This window comes from Hippocampus comes, unplaced genomic scaffold (assembly GCF_001891065.2).
Source record: "Hippocampus comes isolate QL1 unplaced genomic scaffold, H_comes_QL1_v1.1 scaffold122, whole genome shotgun sequence".
Taxonomy (NCBI): Eukaryota; Metazoa; Chordata; class Actinopteri; order Syngnathiformes; family Syngnathidae; genus Hippocampus; species Hippocampus comes.
Window position 1 is genome coordinate 2151934 of NW_017842059.1, and position 26433 is coordinate 2178366.

General features: G+C 41.1%; 1 protein-coding gene across 1 annotated transcript in view; it reads left to right on the plus strand.

The window, feature by feature from the left end:
• Nucleotides 1-26433, plus strand: part of LOC109510846 (calsyntenin-2) — a 201300-nt gene that overhangs the window by 141457 nt on the left and 33410 nt on the right. Inside the window, exons 6-9 of the mRNA XM_019861498.1 lie at nucleotides 1410-1595; nucleotides 4518-4775; nucleotides 5522-5643; nucleotides 24686-24848. Coding sequence (XP_019717057.1) covers nucleotides 1410-1595; nucleotides 4518-4775; nucleotides 5522-5643; nucleotides 24686-24848 — 729 coding nt within the window. The remainder of the gene's footprint in view (nucleotides 1-1409; nucleotides 1596-4517; nucleotides 4776-5521; nucleotides 5644-24685; nucleotides 24849-26433) is intronic.

Genomic DNA, 26433 nt, shown 5'->3' on the forward strand with positions numbered 1-26433 from the left:
CGCGCACGCACGCACACACACACACACACACACACACACACACACACACACACACACACACACACACACACACACGTATATCACCCCTCGCCCCCCCCCAAAAATATATATATATTTGTATATAAAATGTATGTTAATATGCAAAAAAATATTTGCCCCCTTACCGATGATATATTTTTAGGTGTGAAAGTCGAGTGTCTTCATATAGTGACTATATTGGGTAGGGAACTCCGGTTCCTCAAGAGCCATATCCTGCCTCTTTTAGATCCCTCCTTACTCCAATGCACCTGATTCAAACAGCAAGCCCTGTCACAGCCTGAAACGATCATGATCAATTGAATCAGGTTTGTTGGAGTAGGGAGAAGTCTAAAACACGCAGGATATGGCTCTTGAGGAACCGGAGTTCCCTACCCCTGATATAGTCTGTTAACTATGTCGATGCCCTGTTGCTTTAAATAATGTTGCCGTAAAGAATTGTGGGTAGTAGCTTTTCATTAACGTTGGCCTGGAGTAACCTATGATAAATGTTGCTGAGGCCAAGTTCACACATTGACAATCAATCAGTCTGTTTTGGTGCCAAATTTGCCCCTTCCAAACATAAGGATACCAAACTCCTGACAAACTCTTATAAGGTTGTCTTATAAGTTCACCCTTATGTGTGAGGTGTGTTAAGACTGGATTTGTCCCGATTTGGTGTCCAAAACCACTTGGGGACGACATTCTTAAGTAATGAATGTGTTCAATATTTACGCACAGAAATCTTTGTGACAGTGCCCCACACACAATATGACCAAAACTGTTAAATGTCCGATTTTAAAAATATATATATTTTTATGTGATGTCTGCCGAAGATAAGTCTTTTAAGATTCAAAAAATTATATCTAGAATTCTATGTACAATTTGAACGATCCTATCTTCCGAGTACTTTTGGGTTATCTCACTTGGATAGGAGGGCAGGAATGAGAATCCAAAAAAGCCCATGGGCAGAATGCATGAATCATGCTTTTCCATTTTACCCTCTTGTTGTCTCCCGGAGTGGCTGAGCAGACAAACATAAATGATGGAATTCAAAAAAAGAATAATACCGGGATAATCAAAAAAAATATCTTTACAGCACAGGATAATAGCATGACATGTGAGAAAATCTAATTGAATACGATCCACTTCACCCACGAGCCTAATGAGGATAAGTGTTACAGTAAAGGAATGATGGAAGGACAAAGTATTTCAAAGAGCATTTAACAGAAGGATTAGGAACAAAAAGCCATGTGTTTTTGCCATGGTTAACAGAAAAAAAAGCGGCAACAAAAGCAATAAATACCAAATATATTTTCTTTCCACCTAGGGCATGAAATTCAATACTTAGCATCATATTTTTACACTGTGTTGTTCTATTTCCATCTCTCTAGGGTGGAATAAACGAGTTGACTATGAGCCAGGAACGGGAAGCAAACAGTTGTTTCCCAAAATGCATCTGGAGACCTGTGGTGGGCCGCTGTCTTCTTTGAGAACTACAGTGGAGCTGCTGACCAGCCACATTGGGAAGGGATGTGATCGAGAGACCTACTCTGAGAAATCCCTACAGAAATTATGTGGTTGGTTCTCGTGTGTCATTCTATGAATTGGATCAAGAGTCATATACTTGCGCAAGACAGATTGAAACCTATGTCGCCAACGTAAATAGCTAAGTGCAAGGCATAACGTTATATTTTGGTTTGCATCTTGATAATAGATCATTGTTAGAGGGCCGGGATTGCGCCAAAGCAACTCAACCATTTTGAATGAAATTTTGTAACGGTAAATTCCAAGGAAGTATTATGAAAAAAAATCTTGTTTATGGTAAATGCCACCCACTTTACAATGCATCCACACACTTAGCTTAGTCAATCATGACTTTTTAATGAGCCTATGGTTATAGTTTGAGAGAAAAACTGTCATTGAGACCGTGGTACCTTTCAAATGTTGCCAATCTTTCTGCCAATCTTGCTGCTCCAGCAATACATTGGGTGCTGTTATTATATTTGACTATCATGTTTAAAAAAAAGGCAATTTTCTGTGAATACCTAACTACCTCTGCAGTCCTTTCAAACGCATGGACGGTCCTGGAGTCCTTTGTAGATCTCATAATAATTACATGATAGCAAGAAAAAACACATTTTAATTGCCTTTTTAAAGCCTAATCAATTTGGGATTATGTCCAACAACATCGGGGAAAAGACTGCAGCGGCATGCTGGGAAAGTCAATGCCTATTTATTTATTGAGGGAATCTGATTAACAGAGCGAGAATGTCGAGGCTGCCTCGTGTATAGCATGAAGAGACGTGTTTCAGGCAAGAGCAAACATTAAATATGGTGCACTGCAAATGTTTTGTTGTACAGTGTTGTGAAAAAGTATTTGCCCCCTTCCTAATTTCTGTGTTCTTTGTATATTTATCACATACAAAGGGTTCACTTCATCAAATCAAATGTAATATCACACAGAGACTCACCAAGGAAATACAAAATGCAGTTTACAAATGCCAAATTAAGTTATTAAGGCACAAAAAACATCCAAAACTACCTGTCCCTGTATGAAAAAGTAACTGACCCCCCCAGCTCATTTTAATTAACACAATGACCATGACGATGACAGTTTTGGGAAAGCTGAGTTCAATTTCGCAGGCAACACCATAGCAGTACATTTGTTGGATCAACAAATCACATAAATAGAATCTGTCAGACAATGTGAAGTCGGCTACAAGATCTCAAGGCATCATGCCAAGAAGAAATTAGAAAAAGTTATTGAAATCTATCAGTCTGGAAAATGTCCAGGTCATTTCCAAGACTCTGGGGCTTCAGCAAACCACTGTCACAGCCATTACCCACAAAGGGATGAAACTGGGAACAGTGGCAGACATTCCCAGGAGTGGTCGATCAGCTAAAATTACTTCAAGAGTGTGACGACGACTCATCCAAAAGGTTGCAAAAGAACCTAGAACAGCATCCAAAGAAATCCAGAACTCGCTGGCCTCAGTTCAGGTCAGTGTTCACGACTCTGCCTTAAGAAAGACACGGTAGTTCCCAGGCGAAATCCCCTGCGGCCAGCAAAGAATACAAAGGCTCGTCTCACATTTGCCAAAAGACAATTTGATGATCCTCAAGACTTTTGGAAAAACATTCTGTGGACTGATGAGTCAAAAATGTTACACTAGGGCAGATGCAGGACCCGTTACGTCTGAGGTAAATATGGCACAGCATTTGATAAAAAGACCATTATGCCAATAGTGAAGCATGTTGGTGGCAGTGTGATGGTCTGGCGCTTTGCTTCCTCAGGACAACTTGCCGTGATTGATGGGACAATGAATTCTGCTGTCCACCAGAAAATCCTGAAGGAGAATGTCTGACAATCAGTTTGCGCCCTCGAGCGCTCTGGGATCATGCGATCCGAAACACACCAGCAAGTCCACCTCTGAATTGCTAAAAAAATAAAATAAAATAAATTAAGGTTTTGGAGTGGCCAAGTCAAAGTCCGGATTTCACCCCAATTGCGATGCTGTGGTGTGACCTTAAATGGGGAGTTCATGCTGGAAAACCTTCCAATATAGTGGCGTTGAAGCAACTCTGCGAAGAAGAGTGGGCCAAAATTCCTCCACCGCGATGCGAAGGACTCATCATCAATTATTACAAACACTTGATTGCAGTTATTGCTGCCAAGGGTGGCACAACCCATTATTAGTTTGATGGGGTAATTATGGGACAGGTAGGTTTGGATTTTTTTGTGTGTGTCTAAATAAATTAAATTGGCATTTAGAAACTGCATTTCCTCGGGTTGCCTCTGTGTGATATTAAAATTGGTTTGATGAACTGAAATCTTTGTGTGTGATAAATATGCAAAAAACACAAATCAAAAAGTGGGCAAATATTTTTTCACAGCACTGCAAGTAGGAATGACTTGATCTGCAGTATAATAGTTTTGTCTGTATTTGGCAGACATAGTTTTATCGTGCACTTTTATATCTGGACGGAAGTTGTGATTTAAATACACTGAGAATATGGCACTAAATGTTTGTCAAGGTAACATAGAACAAAGTCTTCAGGACTCAACATATTAAAGTTATTGTGTCATGAATGTAAGTGATGACAGAGTTGCCTTTAAATACAATGGAGGGATGATGAGTAATTAGTAGGATATATAAAGGTCGCTGAACAAAAGTAGACAACTTATGCGATTGGGCGCTTCAGCGTGTCCTTGCTTCATGTCTTTTGTGCACCTTTACAACTCATCAACAGACTGCAGCTGCCAGTTTACAGTGCTCTCTCTCCTTTAGAAAGTCAGTTTCATTTGCCGTGAATCAATCGTCACATAGTCTATCAATTCTGGATCATTGATTATGTATTAAGCCGTGCCATCTGCTTTACTCAGTAAAGTAATCATAGCCAAGGTTGGACCAATAAACGGCACATCCACTGTAATTGTTGATGACACTTCTCTTCCATTCTTCTGTGAAATCTCTCTGTTCCAATGTCAATGACTCCAGGGGCCTCATCAGGCAGCACTGATCTTCTGCCCGCCCCCTCCTCTGCCACTAACTGGACAGCTTCTCTGATGACAGACAGTGGGAAAGACAATGACTTGATCTTCAGTTTTGATGGTCACCAGTCAGCTAAAATCCCAGACTGGGTGGTGCCCCAGAACTTGACGGACCAGTTCACGATAGCGACCTGGATGATGCATGGGCCCAGTCCGGGTATCAGAGCTGAGAAGGAGACCCTTCTTTGTAATTCTGACAAGACAGGTGAGTGTAAACGCCTCGACTCACCGTGTACAATAGAAATCCTTCCGCACTGGCCTTTATTGGTCACGTTCAATGGAAGGCATTTGTTCACATTTGCTGTTTGTTGCATTCATCACGTTGATCACATTTTCAGTCTTGGGCAAAACATACACTTGCTCTTGTTTCAGTACTTTAAAAACAGGCTGCAATGTTGATCATCACAGCTGTTTTTCTTTCTAACTTTACGACATCTGCCTAAGCGTAGGTAGAATGTAAACATATTTTACTGTATGTAATCTAATCCTGTAATGTATCCATATCACATTTACTATACCAACACGATACGGTACTCCAGGCAAACAAAAATGTAATATCTGAACCTTTCTTGAATGATCTACATTTCGATTCATTTTCTTTTCATTTGCATCCCCTTTGAGGACATCAGTTGCAGTGACAGCCTAAGATCTGCCTTGATAGTGATTTGATCATTGCAATCAGTCATCAAATTATAGAGATTAACTGTTGTTAATAAATAAATAAATAAATAAAAGCTCTGCTCTATCTTGGGGGAAAACTAAGGGATTAAATATCATTTTATTAATTCCAGTTTGTCTTTGCAATGGTGCGGCATGACAAATTCAGCAACCAAACCGCTAATTTTGTACTCAGCGAGAATTTTCAATGAAATATTCCAGCAGAGGTTTGTCGTGATAGCGAGCAAATGTGTCGATTTTTGTCCAATCCTATCATTCTTTTCCCACCTACAGAGATGAATCGCCATCACTACTCCCTGTATGTCCACAACTGCCGCCTCGTGTTTCTGCTCAGGAGGGACTTTACTCAGATGGACACTTTCAGACCTGCCGAGTTCCACTGGAAACTGGATCAGGTAAGGTGCATTCAGTAGACGAGATCTTTTGGGTGTCATAAATTACTCACAGACACGGTAATGCTTATAGATTGTGTACATACTTGAGGAGTGTGTCACTGCAGTTTGGATTGTTACTGTAAATGTCTTATTTGTTTCCTATAGGCTTAAGCTTTGTTCATGCATGTTTTAATTACCGTACAGAAAATTGTCGGTTCATTTATCTAGCTCAGGGGTGTCAAACATACGGCCCGCGGGCCGGATCCGGCCCGCAAAGGAGTTTAATCCGGCCCGCGAGATGATTATGTAGAGCATGGTGTCAAACATACGGCCCGCGGGCCGGAACCGGCCCGCAAGGAGGTTCAATTAGGCCCGCAGGATAATTTAAGAGTGAAAAAAATGCATTAAAGACAGAATTAATATTTTTAATAAGGTGCAATTCATTGAGTATCCGCAAGGGGACACTGTTTTGATCAGAGAAGAAGACAACAGCAGCCTCAGTCCGTCACTGTGACAGACCCATGACAGCAGACGCTATCAATAGCACTCTCACATTTACACATTTAATAGCACTCTCCTTAGTTTGTAAGATTACATTTAGATTTTATATGCACGTGTAAATGGTTTAAAACTTCCTTTCTTTATGAATCTCGTTTAATCTTAAAGTGCATTACTATATTTTTCAATACCAATTACTTGTTAATGTTTGTACAATCAGTGGGATCATTTGCAATGCATATATGTGAATGATAAAAGTAAATTGCACATTTGTCGAAGGAAATGTAAGGTGCTTCATGAAATATTTTGTAAAAGATATGTTCATTAAATTTCAACATTTTCCTAATGTTCTTGTGCTTCTTTATACCAAAACAAAGGAAAGACATTGTTTTGGTTATTTATAGCAAAGTATGGTATCATTTTAATGGTCCGGCCCACTTGACATCTACCAAGGCCGTATGTGGCCCACCATGTGAAATGAGTTTGACACCCCTGATCTAGCTTTATTCAGACTCTGCATATGAAACGCATGAAACACGGGGGTGAGTAGGTGTTTTTTTCTTTCTCGTGGGCAGTGAAAATGTTTTTCATTGTTTGACTCGACTGGAAATTCTCATTAAAAATGATTAACCGTTAATTATTTAATTATAGCCCCTGCCCATAATAAGCAAACATTTCTAAAGTGAATTACCTCATATTCGTCATGTTAGACTTTCTTGTTTCTGTATGAATTCCAGCTAAGTAGCTAACACCGGCGTAGCCTCGGACTGCTGCCCAAAAACAGCTGGAATAGTCTCCGGCACGCCCACGACCCTTGTGAGGATGGGCGGAAAATGAATGGATTGCTCCAAGACTGTGTTTATGTGTGCGTTTTGAGTGGACAGCAGCTGTCTGATGATCAGAGATGCTGCCTGAAAGTCAGATAGGTCACCTCAACACACCAAACGAGGATATCTGCTTCTGGCGAGAGATGCACAGCTGAGCCTAAACATCCGAGTGCAGCACCCAGAACTAATTTTACCAGACAGATCACCTCAAATGTCTGCCTTTTGGCTGCACACCATGTACGAGCGGTCCCACTTGAGACATCTACTCTGAATCATTCCCATAATTTCATCCAAGGTTGTATTCAAGTAGTAAATTCAATGAAAAGAAAAATATTCTGTCAAGTGTGAACAAGTGAGAACATAAAATTAATGCACCCCTGCAGCGCTCTTTGAGCTTATAACATAGGTTCGTCAAAATGGGGAGGAGTGCCATCTGCAGTGCAAGGTTTGAATAAATCTATGTACCGTATATATATCCGATGGGAGGGGAGGGGGGGGTGGTGGGGGTGCTGCAAAACAAGTTATGCTGTTTTTTATTATCATGATACACATGCAGTGTCATGGTGGTCAACTGGCTAGCACAGTTCAGAGGTGCAAGGTTCAATTCCGGCTCCGGCCTTCCACTGTGGAATTTGCATGTTCTTCTCGTGTCTGCCTGGATTTTCTCCGGTTTCCTCCCACATTCCAAACACATGTACGGCAGGTTAATATAACCCTCTAAATTGTCCCTAGGTGTGAGTGTGAGCGCTGATGGTTGTTAGTCTCTGTGTGCCCTGTGATTCGCTGGCAACCGGTTCAGGGTTGCCAGCGTTTGTATTGAGCCTATCCCAGAGATAGCTGGGATAGGCTCCAGCACGCCCGCGACCCTCATTACAATAAGCGGATTAGAAGAAAATAAAGAATGATACTGATGCATACGTATGCATTTTCATGAGGGAAATAAATCCCCTTCACAGCCCCATTTTGTTCAGTGGAGATGTCGGCGCTGTTGGACAGTCTGCGTTCGTGCGGTTGGATGGATTGCTGCTGAAGTTGAGGATGAGGAGAGAGGAGCGTCGGCACGGAGTGCAGATGCGTATTTGGAACTGAGAGTCGCCGCTTGGAATTGAAATGGATTTACATGGGAGAGGAGAAGTGAACCAATCTCTTTTTTTCATCAATAGATGCTACAGCTTCTTGTTGACTTTGAAACTTAGCTTGTAGCCGACGTGTGCACATATTGAGCATGACGTCTCTGATCCACTGGTGAAAGGACACTTTGATTATCTCCTTTCATCTCAAACTGCTTTAAACAACAAAGTGTATGACGGAAAAGTGGTTAGGATTGCACAACTGTCCGCGTTTTATGTGTTTATTTTACTTTATGTTAACTGTTTTGTTAAGCGCTTTGTTACAGCTGCAGCTGTTGTGAAAGCGCAAGATAAATCAGGAGGTATTGTATTGTATTGTATTGCATTTAACCCACCAAAGTAGTGAAAACAGCAAACACACTCTGTTGGTGACTGGAGCAGGGTGATTTGTAGGGCCAAGAAGAAGCAGCTCAGGGTTTCAGTGTCTTGCTCAAGAGCGCCATGGCCTTAGATCTGGGTGATTTGGGGGCTAGATAAGGGGTTAAATACTAAAAATATATAATTGAACTAAATGTTACCTACATTACTGTGGATTGACAGAGGTGGAAAGGAAACGGTTATTACAGTGGACAGCTTATCATGTTATCAAGTTACAGGATGCATGAAAGGGAGTGGGAGTGGTGGTGGAGGACCACAAAGAGCACACAGGAGGGAGGAACAGGTTGAAGTTGACAAACTGTATGAACAAAAGAGTGAGAAAACAAAATCCAGAGCAAACAAAGTCCTGAAACCAACAAGAATTCAAAGTAACAAACAAAAACCGATGGCAGACGCAACAACAAGGTGAAAGCAATACAAACAAAAATCCAAACACTAACCAACAGAAGCAGTGACAGCAACAGAAACAATGACTTGACACCGAGTGGTCGGGCCGGGAGTCCTTTTAACAGAAAACCGACTAATGACATGATGACCAACAGGTGTGTCGCTGGAGGCGGAGCCACCTGTTGGTCTCAAACAGATCAACCGTGACAGTAATGAACACATTGAATGAAAGAAATAATAACTTGAGCAAACAATTTGAAGAAAATTAACTTCCAGGTACACCCAGATTGAGAACAACCTCCTCATAACTTTGCAAAGCTTGATTAAGTTTTTGTCTGTAGTTTTTAGTCTTTTGTGTGCGCGCGCCTGTGTGTGTGTGTGTGTGTGTGTGTGTGTGTGTGTGTGTGTGTGTGTGTGTGTGTGTGTGTGTGTGTGTGTGTGTGTGTGTGTCTGTGTGTGTGTGTAGTGCAATGGGCCATTTCGGGTGATTGCATAATGACTATAATGATTGAAAAATCCTGGTTGCAAATATTGGTTTGACCTGCTGGAAATTGCTGTGTTGTATCTGTTCACAGCAGAAAAGTCTCAGGCAGACTGCTTGTGTGTCTCAAGGCCCGTTGTACTTAGTGCGATTCACTGCTTTTTATGCCTTGCTTTTTTTTTTTTTTTTTTGCCCTGGGCTTTGTTACCATAGTTTTATTGAGCTGCTTAAGAGCTTTAGCTTTTTGTTGACTCTTCAAGCGTCTGAAATAAGAGGACTGTCCATTGTAAACATGTTGTTGGCAGTTGCAAGCATTGTAGAAAATGTGATTTTGGCTGCATATGTAAAAGTAAAAGGGAAGCACGCTGCTCAATTGGTTAGCACGTCCGCCTCACAATGCAGAGGCGCAATGTTCGATTCTATCTGTGGCCTTCCTGTGTGGAGTTTGCATGTTCTTGTCGTGCCTGCGTGGGTTTTCTCCGGGTACTCCGGTTTCCTCCCGCATTTCAAAACATGCATGGCAGGTTAATGGAACACTCAGAATCACGTTTCAAAGTCAAGGCCTGGGGGCCAGATGTAGCCCGCCACATCGTTTTGAATGGCCCGGGAAAGCAAATCAAAGATGACAACTTCCATGATACTTGCTAAAATGTGTACCGAAATTTCAAATTTTCATATCTAATAAATCAGTGACATATTGTAAGCATTTTCTTGTGACCAAACCCCTCATTACAGTTACTTAAACAATAGTCGAATAAAACGCTATTCTTGACTTCTTTATATAGTTTCAGTCATCACGGCCCTCCAAGTGAAAGGTAATTATAATGTGGCCCACGACAAAATTTAGTTTGACACTCCTGCTCTAAATTGTCCCTAGGTGTGAGTGTGAGCGCGGATGGTTGTTCGTCTTTGTGTGGCCTGTGATTGGCAGGCAACCAGTTCGAGGTATCCTGCCTACTGCCCGAAGACAGCCGGGGTAGGTTCCAGCACCCCCTTATAGGCATAAACCGATCAAAAAAGGGATGGTCGGATGGATGGAGAAGTAAAAGCCTTGCAGGCGCAAAGGAAAACTACAGGCTATGTGACCAGTTCCTCAATATGGCTAATGGTATCATTTTATTAATTAATACAATAAATAAAATTGCACATTTCCCCATTGTGGGACTAAGAATCATAAATAACATACCAGGCAATGTTTTACTAAATTATCCAAACCTTTCCAAACAATTTTATTTGCATTTCACATGATTCTCTTGACCATCACGTTTAGCATTACTAAGTGTTCCTTTTTTTTTTCCATCCGCAATCGGAATTGACGGAGAATAATAAAAATTTACTGACCAAATCTGCTGCTGACAGGTGTAATTATGTTACAATCCTAGGATTGGTCGTGCTGTTTATTGATGTATTTGGAATGTGGTATGTTTGGACATATTTCAAAATAGGTTACTGAGATTTTTATATGTAGGGGGAAAAATCGCTATGGAGTTTTCCAAACATTTCAAGAAAAAAAAGAAAACTATATTCATTTGATTTAGATCATTCCGTGATTTGTTTCTTCTCCTACATAGAGAAAAACATGATTCTCGACTCAAATTCATATTGCTTATGTGGCCTAATTTACAGCAGCCACAAGGGTTTCTGGGACTCACAAGTCTATTAATCAATCTCTTCAATGTTCCCCACCATCTCTGGAGAAAAAATATCCTTTTGTGAGCGCTGAGCATTGTGCAATGGGCTTATCAGCACTCCGCTGACAAAAGCTCCCTGCTGCAGGGTGATCAGAGCGGTAAGACCAAAAGAACTGGAGACTCCAAAAACCAAAAGACATGGTTTTACAATTAAAATGACCCCAAAACAGTTAAAGAATCGAAATAATCAACATGAACATTGGTAATTACCCACTTGCACATAACTATTATAACATCATCTGACCATTAACAATTCTCTCTACCTCCCCAAAATAATTGTAAATGTTAATTATTCAACTAGGTTATGCTTTGACAATATTAAAGGGTCCAGAATCTGAATTGCAAAAAATATTGAAGATCCACGTCTTTTGTAAAATACCGACCCAAATCAGTCCATCCTCGAAAAAGTATCGTCTTTTGTAGCCACACCCTAATTGTGTGAAACACGCAAAAGACGTGGATTTTGAAGCATTTGCCATTGCCAGTTTATAATAGGTGCCTTTACAGCAGCTCATATACTTTTTGTTCTTCAGCTTTCTTCCTCTCATAACTTTGCTGCTGTAAATTGGGAATTTCTCCATTGTGAGACGAATAAAGGTTTTCTTATTTTTATTCTTATTATTCTTATTACTGAGCGCCGATTCATAAGAATTCAAAACACTGAAATGACATCACCCACCACTCACGCAGCATTTCACACATGCTAAAAGTATATTTCCTGGTTTGGAAGTATACTGTGAAACGTACCGCATTACCGTGCATTGGTTGAGTCTGGGAGGTGGAGTTTTTTGTGCTGGTACCGGGCAGCGGCTGGCGATTTCCCCAGGTCCCTCGCAATTGGTGCAGGGTTATAGGATGTTGCTGGCGGCATCCTCCCTCTCAGCCATTGTGCTGAGACACACGCGCAGTTGTGCATGTGCCGCAGCGGATGCAGGTAGACATTCGGGCTGTTTTGATTGCAAAAGAGTGCGTTTTTATTTCTTCCTCAGAAATAATGTCAATTGGTTTAATGCAGTGCAGACTCAAGATGTTGCCTTCAATAAACCTATTCATTAATTGTGCAGACAATGTTTAAATTAACATATCGGCATTCTTAATTGTCGTGCAAGTACGAAGAAAAATTTGTCACTGAATAATAAAAGAAAAAAATATCACAACTCACCCAGTGAAGATGCGTGACAGACCAAAAATGGAGCAGAAAATTGCTCATTGTTTTTATCGCGAGCCAGTCAGTCAACAAACATTACAGAAAACCAGCAACATCAAACCAAAAGCATATATATGCATTTACAGTAAATAAAAGCCTTTCAAACACACAAAGCCAAACAAAGTAAATTGTACCAGCATGGACTGAAGTGGGCCGTTGTCTCGTCTCGCAACCCCACCCCCACAATTAATCAAAGGATAATTGGTCATTAAAATGGTCGTCATCCCATTTATTTATTTATTTATTTATTGCCACTTGCTCAAATAAATGGTTGTCATTTTCTGTCTGTTAAGGTTTAAAAAAATATATTTTAACAAAGCTCAATTAGGAAAACGTGACATGGAGGAGCATGACACGTTTGATGTCGTCGTTCATTTCACGTGGAAGTAAAGTATGCTTGTGTTAAAATGTCTAACAAATTTAAATGTGTTGCAAAACTCAATTATGAACATTTAATTTTTAAGTTTATTTCCTGGTTTGACAAAAAAAAAAAAAACACCCTCCCGACGCCTCGTCCATTTATTCTTACCCTGCAATTGCCTGAGCTCCATGTCAGACTCTCCAGAGCACAATTTGAATTCTGAGCATCTGGCACGCTCAAATTGCTGATGTACTGCTGCCTCGAAAACCCCGTGCTGGTAAACTATTGTATGTTTAGGGACCACATTTACTGATGAAGTCAGAATAGAATCGAAGAGAATAGAATGTAGTGGTCACAGGAATGCTAAAAATCAGGGATGATATTTTTCTGTTGAGTCACTAGATAAGTGTACATAATGAGGTTGCTAACAGGCCACGCTGGTCTCATTGTGTTTTGATTTATGTTCGTTACACTCTTTGAGCGATCACTGTTTCCCAACAATCTACTCAAAGTACTCAATTTGGCGGAGTGCAGATTAAATCCACTAAAACCCGCATTACACCACCTTCTACACAATTTAAACCTTTCTGACAGATTCTCCGAAAACGAAAATTCACTGAAGTGAGCATGCTGTAACTGAACTTGACTTGGGAAAAAAAAATGTGTGGTTGGGAATGACCTAGAGGCTGACTGCAAGCTTGGTGATAGACCATATGAATAAATTTGTCGACATTCTTACCTGCTGAATTACGTTCCTGCTCACTTTGCAAAACACAATTCTACCCTGTGGGATATATATGACATGGAAATAAGGCAGTATGGAAAGATATATAAATGTGTCACTATTAACGTGCGTAATCAGAAAGGACAGATTTTGTGTTGAAACAATCTTGATGCATTATTCACAGGTGGAAATATTTACCGTGTTACAGAGGCACTTCTCCATATCCTCTATCACAGTGCGCTTCCCAAATCAAATTAGTCTTTATTGCAAACACCTTTTAAAGCCTTTTCCGACATGTTTTTTTTCTTCTATCAGTACACTATATAGCGTCGAGACTCCATTTCCCATTTATCCTCCCAACGCAGCACTCGCTTCTCACAGGAATTGTTTTTGCGCAGTTTGAGTATTTGCGTTGGTCAACATGACAAAAGTCAAGTTCATTATTGTTTAGATGACGGAGCAAGAACGTTTGCGTTGTTACCAAGGTCATTACTGTGATTACAAACAATAATTGTGTGTGTGTGTGTGTGTGTGTGTGGGTGTGTGTGTGTGTGGGTGTGTGTGTGTGTGGGTGTGTGTGTGTGTGGGTGTGTGTGTGTGTGGGTGTGTGTGTGTGTGGGTGTGTGTGTGTGTGGGTGTGTGTGTGTGTGGGTGTGTGTGTGTGTGTATATATATATATATAGAGAGAGAGAGAGAGAGAGAGAGATTTTTTTTTGCCTTGTATCACGTTTTGGCAAAGAACTCTCGAGATAGACACAAGTTTGCAAACCAATAATATTTTAGTACTAACCTTGGTTCCACCGATTAGTCATTGACAACCTCATTGCAGAGAAACCTTTAAAATTTCCTCTAGCATTCTACGTTCCAATTACATTCATCTAACATGCGTGCCCCCCCCACCCCATGAAAAGTGCTTATTTCACAATTTCTCTCTCTCTCTCAAACACATACTGTATACACAGGTACACACTGTATATACACACGCGCGCACGCACACACACACACACAGACACACACAGACACACACACACACACACACAATCACACACACTCAAACGCGCGCAAGCATTTCTTCAGATTGCTACTATTATCATTGTGATGTAAATGAATGCAGTGCTGAACACATTCATTACTACCATTAATTGGCACTCTTGAGTCTATTTGTTTCAGTGACCATCCAGCAGTGTTTTCATGTTCATTTTCGTTTTTCAACAGCAAAGACGTTTAAATTGAATACGTTTTTATACTCAAATTTAAGGTGGCTTAATGGTTTTCTGTGAAGCTCTGAGAGCGAAATGTTATGAATTGGCTATTTCCCTGTCTCATGATGGTGCCCCAAGGTAATTTAAAGAAACACTCATCATTCTTCTTGTTATAAAATCAATAATTATTCTGAATAATTCATACAACACCTTAGGCGTGGACTGCCCCGCAAAAACCTCTTGTGCAGTACGCGTTACTAATCCCCAACTACCGGTAATTGTATATCTTTTCTTTTTGAAACTGTTTGATAATGAAGGTCTGTTCGAGGTCGAAGTGTAACTAAAAAAATAGTGCTATAAGATAAGAAGATAAGAAAACCTTTATTTGTCTCACAATGGAGAAATTATTGTGAGATTCCTCATCTGTGTGGTTGTTTGAACTGTGTCTCTATTCCATACATCTTCAAGGCAAACTCTCAGAAGAGTGTGGGTTCCGCCCTTGTCTAAAGTTGCATTTGTATAAGCATAACAAATGAAGTACAATACGACTAACTCATCTCAGTTTAAATGATTGGGAATGTTGAAAGACTAGCTGAGAGAAGCATATACAGTAAAGGAGGCAAATGGCTTCTAATGACCAATTCATTGATCTCTTGGAGCATTCGGACCTGCAACTGCGCTTCAGAAATATCCAGTAAAACATTGTACGTGTCCAGCACACAGCGATTTCTGAGGGGAAAAAAAATCTGACATAGTGGTGCTAAAACAGTCAGGTTTGGTCCGTATTTAGCATGCATATTATTTGGCTTGATATGCACATACGTCCCCAAGTTTTTGGAGCCATGAAAATATATCCGCTTGAAGCCTCCAGTGGCTGGAATTTATCCTACCGGGTCGTTGCAGGGCTGTTTGCAAGTGCTCGTGACCAACCATCTCAAAAGCAAACAGGCTTGGGCATAGTTATAATAATTAACCTCATTCAGTACCCAGCCAATTCTAGACCAAGTCTGAAAAGACATTTAAAAATGTCTTTGGGAGTGTATGAGTTAAGTAATTTACAGTATGCACTGGATAGCCACTCATGCTAACAGAGGCACTGAAGTTCTTCTATGGCAGGGTAAACGAGGCTCATGCTGGATGACTACACGCCTCACTGAACTATATTTTAGCCATGGCCCAAAAAAATCAGGAATACAAAAATAGGAGTACAGTTTAATGCTCTAGCTCCACAAATGAATACTAAGAGTCTTTGCGCATATTTTCAGCAATTATCCTCAAACATGTATAATGTATTTTGAGACAAATATCTCAATTCATTTTAAACTGTCTTTAAAAAAAAAAAAATAGCCAGGGATATGTGGAACAACAAAAACCAACACCGAGACAAGTAAAAGCATCTTGCTGATCAACAGAAAACAAATCTATGACAATGTAATGTATTCAAAGCAAAACTTCATAGTGTATTAAAAAAAAAATGTTAAAACTGCTGTTATATGCAATTCGTCATATTAATGTGAAACAAAGTGCATCCTCCCTTTTCTGCGTCGCCACGCTTTCCTCCCTTAATCGCTCTTTGTTTTTGTGTCCAACACATTTGTCTTACTTTTGGGGCAAATGGCAGTTTGAAACTTCCATTCCAGACTTCCCTTTCCACTCAAATAGTTTTTAAGAAGAAAAGTGAAGGTGCAACTCGGCTTTTGCTTCCAAATGGCTAAAGCGCCTCCTGGAGGGCTGCTGTCAAACGTATGCAGTGAAGATTTATTGTGCACATCCCACCCTGACCTTAAGCGTGGTCCGAGAAACGGATAAGAAGAGTTGAATAGAAGGCTGCTGAATATGGTGTAGGAGTACCAAAGGTACATGTGTTGTCAGGGTTTAGGTAATCAAGAGCGGGCGTGTGATGGATGCCGCGTGTCAGTAGGCGAGTTTGCACAGTTTTTATCACAATTCTGTCTGATTCTGTCACTTTGCTTAAAAGCTTCAGTTTGTGTGTTCAAACTGCAGGATTGGGTACTCTTGTTCTTTTACGTACATTGGAGCCTCGACTCTTATACACATTGGATCGTGTCAATATGTTTAACCAACATTTTTGAGATAATCTGCGATTGGCTAGCAACCATTCCAGATTATACATGGCTCTTTACACGAAGGTCACCTGGGATAGGCTCCAGCTCACCCACAGTCCGAATGAGTTGTAGAAAATGGATGGATGGACGGATGGAAAATTCACTGTGTGAGGTCAATATATGAAGGTATAACATATGGTTCACAATTCAAGTGAACAAGAATGTGAGACTTTGAAAACTGTACATGGTCGGTGACCACGATAAAGACCAAGCAGTGTCCCCAAGGGTGTTCCATCTGTTTGTGTTGTTTGACAAGAAAGGGTGCTGATTGCAAATGTAGTTTACGCAAACTACTTCGACCAAATACAAGATACCGTATTTTCTGCACTATAAGGCGCAGCTAAAAGCATTACCATATTTTCACGACCATTCGGCGCACCGCATTGTTGGGTGCAGTCTCAGTAACGGGTGATATTTCTGTATTTGACACATACACAAAACGCACTGTATTATTGGGCGCAGCCAGGCATGGTAAAACATACGCCAGCTTAAACATACGGCATGCATGCACGCACGCTAAAAACACGTTAGCTTGAAGCATACGGTAGCATGCATGCACGCTAAAACATACCAGGTATGTTAGCTTAAAGCATACGGTAGCAGCTAAGACATATGGACACACGCTAAAAACACGTTTTTAAAAAGGCAACGGAAGCAAAACTGAGTTCGGTTGTACTTTATTTAGCCATTTAACAATGTACTCACGCGACTGGTACCTGCTAGGGGTGTGTTTTTAGCGTCCTCCTACACGCCCACCCTTCACTCATTGGCGGACTTCTGCATGCCTGTCGTCACTCACGTCCGCCTTTTCTCTTTATAAACAACATGTCGGCCAGACTTGCTCTCAGTCAGGCTTCGGAACTCGGCGCATACACTAGACGCTCCGCATTATAAGGCGTCCTGTCCATTTTGGAGAAAATTTAAGACTTTTAATGGCGCCTTATAGTCGTGAAAATACGGTAAATTTTCTCAAAAGCCGACAGTGCGCTTTATAATCCCATGTGCCTTTTATATGGTGTTACAGTCTCTTTATATTCCCCATTAAGTTGTTTCCCTGTTACTGTTCCGATGCCATCTAGTGGTGATTATTAGCAGGAACCAATTGTAACGTAAAAGGATTCTGCCCGGCACTAATTGGCATGTGCATCCAGCAACACACACTCAAACAGACAACTACTTTGTGAGCTCTGCGCAGCCATTATGAAATGAAGATAATGCCAAACGCATCGTTCACTACTGACAAAACGAAGGAAGAAGGAGGCATGCAAGGTTTCTTAGGATATTTAGCCCTTGTGGATCTGAGCCCACCAGGTTTGTGTGCCTTTTTGTTGAATCAATTGTTTGTGTTTCGTTTATTGTTTTGAAATGCCATTTGTGTTTTTATGTTTTATGTCCGTGTTTGTGACCAGTTCTCACGGGTTGCCAAGGAATAAACTTTGTATTTTTATGAACCATTCCGCCATTGCCACAGCGATTGTGGGGTATGCTGCTTTGGAAAGGAAGAAACCAGTTCACTCAATCATTGGGGATGTAATAGGAGTTAAGAAATCACAGAGTAGGGTGAAAGAAAATGTATTGGAAGGTTGGTGTCTTGTTTGAAGTAAGTCAGCCCTCATAAGATAAAAACTGGAGGACAAAATTTGTTTTTCCTCATTAAAACGACTGACCTCACCATTTCCAATCAAGAGTGGATATGTGGAAATCCGTGGGTTAATCAGTGTTCAAGTTCAACAGAGTCAAAAGGGTTCACTTAAATGGCCGCACAAAATGGATGCGATTGTTTTTGCAAAATGGAGGTTTGTGGATGTGAGGTAGCAATTCTGAGCTTGAGGAGAAGTCATTTGACTGCTGACTCCCGTTCCAGCTTTGAGCAGCTATATAATTGCTACACTAAATAGATACTTTTACAAGTCAGTAATTCATAGTCAGCTTCAAGTATATCTCCCTGACACAAACACACAGACAGAGAAACAACAGAAACGGCTGCTGCACTATCGCGCTCATGTAATTGTTTCTTCCATTTTCATAATTATATGCCTTGCGCGCTGCAAATTTTGGGCTCTTACATAAGTGGCCCGATAATGGTTTGTATATTTAAACAGTTGAGGGTGTCGGCAATTTTTCTTTTTTTCTCTTTTAAGTAGAACAAAATCCCACCAAATGAATTCGTCTCTACGGGCCAAAGTGGGATGATTCAAAATTGCGACAGCTCAAATGCTGACATCTTTTTTCACCATCGCTTTGCATATGTATTCACGTTCTCACTGTTTTCCATACGTCACCTCCTTGCGACTTCTCCAAGTCACCTTGATTCCCCTGCCCATCAATTTCTGTTAATAAGACTCAATCGCTCCACTCTCCCTTGACTTTCTCCCTCCAAATAATTTTGGTCAGTTTCTTCTTCCCTCATTTTCTGTGCGTGTGGCTCTTTGTATCCATGTTAAAATCTAAACAGCAAAAGAAAATAAATGATCAATCATGTCTCTGCTAAGACAGATGCTGCATACTATACATTTTATAAATGTTTCTGTTCACTTATGATCACGTTTTTATACCCTTTAATGCAACATCAGTATGTGTTTTTTTTTGGCGTGACAACTTGACTTAGCTTCAAATTTAGGATGCACACTGGTCTCATAACTTCGGCGCATGAATGAAAATATTGAAGCAAATGCAAGGCTCACCATTTTTGGCGGTTTCATTTCAAATAAAGATTACATTACTATTTCTAGCTCCACAAAAATCAAAGAAAAATGCATTTCCATTCTTGAGATGAGAATCCGCTATAGGCGGAACGTCACATGACCAAACCCGGAAAACATTCACCGTTGACTTCCTTGGACTGCCACCAGCTGTGATTGCCCATGAACCTGAGCCCTTAGGCACGATGATGTAATTTTTAGTCGACAGCAAAAAGCAAAATGGCCGACCCCTTGAGATGGCTAAAACTAGGTGGATTTTGCTGCTTAATTCATATTCCACAAAAACGCAAAATTAATCAGAACTCAGTGTTTAGAATAAAGTGAGCGCATGGAACATATTGTAAAGAACATTTTTGACTTGACTTCCCCTTTAATAACATTTTGCTGTTCGTCAGATGCACGGGTTCACTATTATCATTATTACTAAGAGGCAGGTCTTCGTGAGAGGTCAATCAGGTCGCAGACTCCATTAATGAGAGCAGAGGCACTGTTTGAGAAAACCGGTATGATCAAGCACATTGCCCCTTTTAAGTTCTACTCATGTTTGTTTTCCAGGGATCTTTCCAATATCTTGGAAGTTGTCTTTCATCTAATTTTATACACCAGTTTTCTTTCTGCACTCTACCCCGATCCATCTGTGTCATCTCTCCGGCCACCACTTTTTCGTCTCACACCACCTCATCTATCTTTTTCTTCCATGTCCCCTCTCCATCTCCCCTCTTAAGTTAGTAGGAAGGGTGCAGATAGACTTTGAACTCCGAAGGACATGAGGCGACCGCTCTCAGTCAAGTTCGAATAGAGAAACAGGCAATGAAGAAAAGCGAGCAGGTAAACGAAAAAGAGTGAGATGGAGGTGGGCAGATATCAATTTTTCTTCTCACCGCCAAGTGCCCCAAGAGATGATGAAAAATCTTTGATGTGCTATGCTTTTGTTCTCCCTCTCTCGTTTACACTTTGGTTTGTCCTCTGGTTGTTATCAGTCCTCTCTTTCCTTTGTTTGCTGGATTATTTATTGCATTCAACCTTTCCGTCAGTCAATTTGCATCAGGTAGAGACTTGGGGAAGTAATCAGGGAATACATCATTTTTTGCTATTGTCAGAAATATGTGATGGAGATTCACTACTGAAACAATTGTTTGTCTGTAGTATGTTATCAGATCAAAAACATGTTCGTGGAATCTGCGTATTGATTCCTAAACACATGTCGTGAGTCAGTGTGTTGGTTTTGAATGTCTTTTACCAATTCATGGACTGGAAAGGCTTCCATGACTTGCTACTGTTTGAGAAAGTTTCGTGAAAGCAGAGATTTGACTCTGCTATCATGTTTTGTGTTTTTGCAGTAGTCCGGTTGCTTCAGGTAGAGTAGGAACCAAATTGGACCATCGTCCACATAAAAGTTTCTGGTAACAAATTGCACTGCGCCTTGGCCGTTTTCCTCTTCTCCAACTTGAGCTGCTCTGCGAAGCCCGTAGATTGCAACACAGGGAGATGGTGGATTTCGAAACACGTGAACAGTCATATAGTACTCTATAATTTCTTTTGTAACATCATCTTCCCGATGCCAAAGGAAACGCAGGAAGTCGCAATGATCTTCTCGAGTAGCGAAACAGTCGAACATTCGCTCCACACTTGCAGTGATTGCAATGGACCCTCGATGCAATCTTGTGAGTACCCTTAGCAAGTCATTGTTGAGATCTAGGCCACTTAAGAGGATGTCGCTGAGTGCCGTACCCACGTGTTTGGCACTCGAGTCAAAAACCACTTTGATGCGGTTTTAGTGGATGGTACATGCCGAACAGTGGAGGATACCAACTCTGCTGTTTATGCTTTAGGTTGAGCGGGGGCTGGGTGGGGGGTGGGGGGGGGCAACTTCTGCTTGCTGACTGTCACAGATTTTTGCATGAACTGCACAGTGTTCTCTCATAATAGGTTTTTTTTTTTTTTTATCTCGGCTTCATTTGAGAGTATGCAGACGCTTTCATGCCTGCCCTCAATTGTTTGGTAAGCACTGTCTGGCAGTAATAAAGGGAAAGGGTGCAACCCAGCCGTTTGTCTCATCCTGATACATTTTATTTTGCATTAAAGTGAGAAATGTTTCATCTTGCTGTGAGGGTGCGAGTTTTTTTCATCATTTGTACCCTTGATAAAGACTGATTCTTCAAGGTTGTCTATTTGTGTTGTTTTGATCTTGTATCTGCAGGACGTCGGTGCACGGATTGAGATATGATGGTCGAGCATTCATCATGTTAGTTTTTCTAGGTGGTACTGGTTTGTGTGCAGCATTTAAACACGCTATCCATAATAAGCGAGCCAAGGTCAAGGTACTGGCCAAAAGGGGCGTTGCTGGACCCATTGCACTGCTCTCTCACTTTGTGCAGTCTGAGGATGTCCCTACTGAAGGGCAGTATAATTTGTGTATTTGGGACTATGGGATGTATCTTGGGAGGTGGTGCCTTTACATGTGGGTGATATACTGCGCAAGCTCAGGTGAGAGAATTTTGGGCCAATCTTCACATTCTAGCATTGGTGGCAGTGGTACTGTTGTGTTACCATCCACAGACGCAATAATAAAGTTTACTTTGCCTCACTTTTGAAATACGGTACCTGAACATGTCTTTAAGTTATACACCTCCCTTGACATTAGAGTGATCAAAAATGTCTGAGCGTGCAAGGCACTGATTACTCTGCTCATCCAAAACTACATAAACGTTTACGGCTTTATCCTTCTGCCGGGTTGGATAAACATTGGCCAAGCAAATTTTAGCACAGGACCTTGGAACACATAGATTTTGCTGTTTTGAGAGGCTGGACCTGGATACAGAGCTGTGCTGTCTCTCGCTCTCACATTCTTTGCAGGTGACTTTAAGATGACAGTTTTTGGTTTGGTGCTTGGTTGATATTTAAAGCATATGTTTTTAGCTTAGTGGCATGGTAACTGATCATCATTTCCGCCTCACAGTGCAGAGGTCGTGGGTTCAAATCCAGCTTCGGCCTTGCTGCGTGGAGTTTGCATTTTCTTCCCGTGCCTGCGTGGGTTTTCTTCGGAATCTCTGGTTTACTCCCACATTGTAACTGTGTGTGCGTGTCTGCTTTTTTGCTATGTGTGCCCTGCAATTGGCTGGCAACCAGTTCAGGGTGTTGCCCGGAGACTGCTGGGATAGTGTCCAGCATGCCCACGACCTTTGTGAGGATAAGCGGCTCAGATAAAGGATGAGTGGATGTTTTTATCATTCAGATATACTTTTCTGTCTTCTATAGGATTATTGTGGAAATTTTCAAATTTTATGACAGGATGCGGTTTATCTAGCGGACAATGTTTTTATTCCGCGTCCTCCATGTCTTCTGCTGTATCTCTACTTTGAGCTACTTCTGTCTTTTTCCACTGAAATCATAGAGCAAGTACTGCTCTTTTGGTCAAATTTAGCCTGAATTGCTGACAAGAGGGAAATGTCAGGATCAAGACTTAACTGCTCTTTGCAAATCATTTTGATATCACCACATGGGCACAGGGACACTTCAATAAACCAATGCCACTAAATGCAGTTCGGCGCTACCTCCATAAGTGCTACTTCAAACTCTACAATGCAAAGCAAAAGCCTTTTTTTCAACAACACCCAGAAACGCCGCTGGCGTCTCTGGGTTCGAGTTTAGCACAAAGCCTTCAAGCATCTGGCACAAAGAAAAATGTCATGAAAAGCCTACTAGAACAGTTGAAGTTGTTATTTAGGGTTAACCAAAGGCATTTTTAATGGCAGTTGTGTGCTGACTCCCATTCGACATGAGTTTCATTGCTTGATTCTGAACACAGGCAGATCCTCATTTATCAGAGGTGTGCACATTTATACAGTTATTTTGCTTTACTTGAGTTGGACAGTTCATAGGTCAGGTTGATTGTGGAAAACATTTTGACATAATTTCATGGTCTCATTTTTTTATACCACAAATACCTAGACACCAGTGCTAGCTTTTATTCAGCTTTTTTTTTTTTATCCAGCTAGCTATAGGGAAGATTCTGAAAATAGAGGATTGAAGTACACCCTGCAAATTTACGATCCTCTCCTAAAATGGTATCAGAGGTGTAACTGGTGGAGTATGAAGTTTTACACCTGAGACTCACTGCCTAAAGCCCTTTGTGTTGAAGGTTATCACCGCTAATTCAATAATCTTATTGCGCCTGTGTGAATGCCCATTTCGGACATTGCAATGATCCGCTTCAGCGAGTTCTGTCAAAAAGAGACAGATGAATAAATCCCGGCTCTCCTGTTACGCCTTTGATGCACCAATTTACCAAGAAGGCAGTGTGAAGGCGACTATAGAAACGCAAGGTGCGACCTTGTGCTGAACCTCCAAGTCAAAAAAAAGTCTCACTGTTATTGATCATAAAAAATCCCATGATGATTCTACATTGATTCTCAGCACTCGCTGCAGGTATTGATGTTCTGTGTCAAGCAGCAGTGGCGAAAGATCACACCAAGTTGGATGCGGTGCCTCATACAACTAAAGACAACCATTGATTCCAACTCACATCTGTTGTGCTTGCATGAGCAAAGAGTGAGGTCACCCAAGGTCAAGTGTTCCTAGGCTAACCCACATTGAATGAGAGGTGCTGAGAGGAAGAGATGTAATACAGCTCAATAAGCATTGGCACGAGTGTGGCAAAACGGAAAGAGAAATGATGCAAAACAAACAATAGACTCGAGGGTGCTTGTGCAATCAATTACATGGTCAAAAAATGGTCAAGCATGCAGATGAGTGGCACAGTCAAAAGCTTTCCTGAGGAGAGGGTCAAACGCTAATGTATTGCAATCAGCATCGTCTTTTATCCCATTGCTCCCACTGCGGGTCCTCTTACTCTTCTGCTCAGCTCCATTGCAGTTTAATATTAACAAAAGTAGTGGGCATAAAAAAAAAAAAATCTACGTCATGCTTTAGTAGTTTGATTCCATCCATCCTTGTCCTCATTAGCATTGTAGATGCCTTTTTCCCAGCTGACTTTGGCCGAGGGGCACAGTACACTCTGGCCTGGTCGCCAAACAAAACGCAGGGCACGAATAATCAAACTAGCATTCACACTCAAATTCACACCTATTTTGAATCTTCAATCAAGCACACATACACATTGTTGGAATGCAGCAGCAAGTCGAAAGTCGAAACTCCTCATTACAGTAGACCTCCAGAGCAAAGAATCAAGCCCTTCCTCATAACCGTGAATCGGGCATGCTAGCCACTAACTAGGCTACCATTACACTCAATTGCTCTGTCTAAATCAACATGCTTCTTCTATAAAGTTGAAATACAGTGTTGAGTGTGACATCCACTTCAAACACCTCCTCTCTGTTTCTCTGCCAGATCTGCGACAAGGAATGGCATTACTATGTCATCAACGTGGAGTTTCCAGCGGTGACACTTTACGTGGATGGAGTGACGTATGATCCCTACCTGGTGACAGACGACTGGCCCATTCACCCGTCCCAAATTGACGTACAGCTAACAGTTGGCGCCTGCTGGCAAGGTGATCAGAATTGTTTCCGCTTCATTTTGACTGTTCCATGCTCCTAAGGAGAATAGCGTTTCTTTCATTGCAAGCCATATCAAAAGCCAGCTAGAGTCTTGCAACAATTGCTGATCAGAGTTGTGAGCCATGCTTAGCGAAACTAAGGCCATGCATATTTCAGTTTTTGTTTTGTTGGCTTGGCTTCTTGCCCAGAATTGGCTGGCAACTTGTCCAAATTGCACCCCAACTCTCAACCAAAGTCAGCTGGGCTAGGCTCCAGCTCACCTGCGACATTAAGGGCAAACAGTTACGAAAATGCATTGACAAACTGATGGATGTATGGCTTGGCCTCTACAGCTTCGAACCAACTCTATGAATCTATAATAACTGATAATGTGTATTTGCCACATTGCCTTAAAAGTACACTACTTATAGTGTAATGGTGGCTTTCAGAAAGAAAAATATGTATGTTATTTTTTTTTATCAAGAAATATTCCATCGAAACGTATTATTGTTTGTACTGGTTGTATTAAAACAACCTTGTAATAATTTACGGCATCTTTCTGTCCAAGATGGCAGCAAACACGCGCAGACGCACTTGCTCCTTCTTGGCACCTTGAGCGCCATCGAAAAGCAAGTCAGAATCGCTAATGGCTGCCACACACTCACACCGAGGGACAATTTTGAGTGTTCCATTCACGTGCTATACAAGTTTTGTGATTGTGGGAGGAAATCGGAGGACCCGGAGAAAACCCACGCAGGGACGGGGAGAACATGCAAACTCCACATAGGAAGGCCGGACACGGAATCAAACCCTGAACCTCTGCACTGTGAGGCCAATGTGCTAATCAGTCATCGACCGTGGCATGTGAAAGATTAAAATCTGAGTCACAGTAAAATTGGCATTAAATGTGGCATTACGCTGCTTTAATACCTATTTCAAGTACAAAGACACGACTCATATTTTTTTTGACACATCATTACTGCGGGAACCAAAAAGCATGGCTCTTGTTCTTTGGTCCCGAATGAACAATTCAATTACAAAGGACACTTAGTCTGTCTTTGATAAATGATTGAAGCAGTCGGAGAAAAGTCATACAATTAAACTGTCCTGTAAACGGATAGCTGACACTAATCACACCAGGGTACAATAAAGGGCACTTTTTTTCCACAGAGTACAGTTGATTTGATCGTCCAAAATGAAGCTTGACACTAATTCTTTGCCTCAAATAAAAGAGTGAAGATGTGATTTGTTGAAGAAAAAAAGGAAAGGAAAATGGAGTGCAGAGCCTATTTCTGCTTTTCTTGTTCAAGCCAAACTAAGTTTTTGTAAAGCAATACTGAAGTCTTGACCAAAGGGCCATTAACCTCTGCGGATTGTCTTTTCAAAAAACTGTGCTTTAAGTTTGTTGACGACACACACAGAAAGGGATAAGCTCAGTCAGTCTCCAACAAAGTCTTGTAGGTTTAGATGTTAGTCTATTATTTACAAAAAAGTGAAATGCTGAGCTCAATATGTGGAAATATATCCAAGGCTCAAACCTTTTTTTTTCTTTAACAACACTATGATGTAGGGATTAAGTGAGAATTTATGTATTGAAAA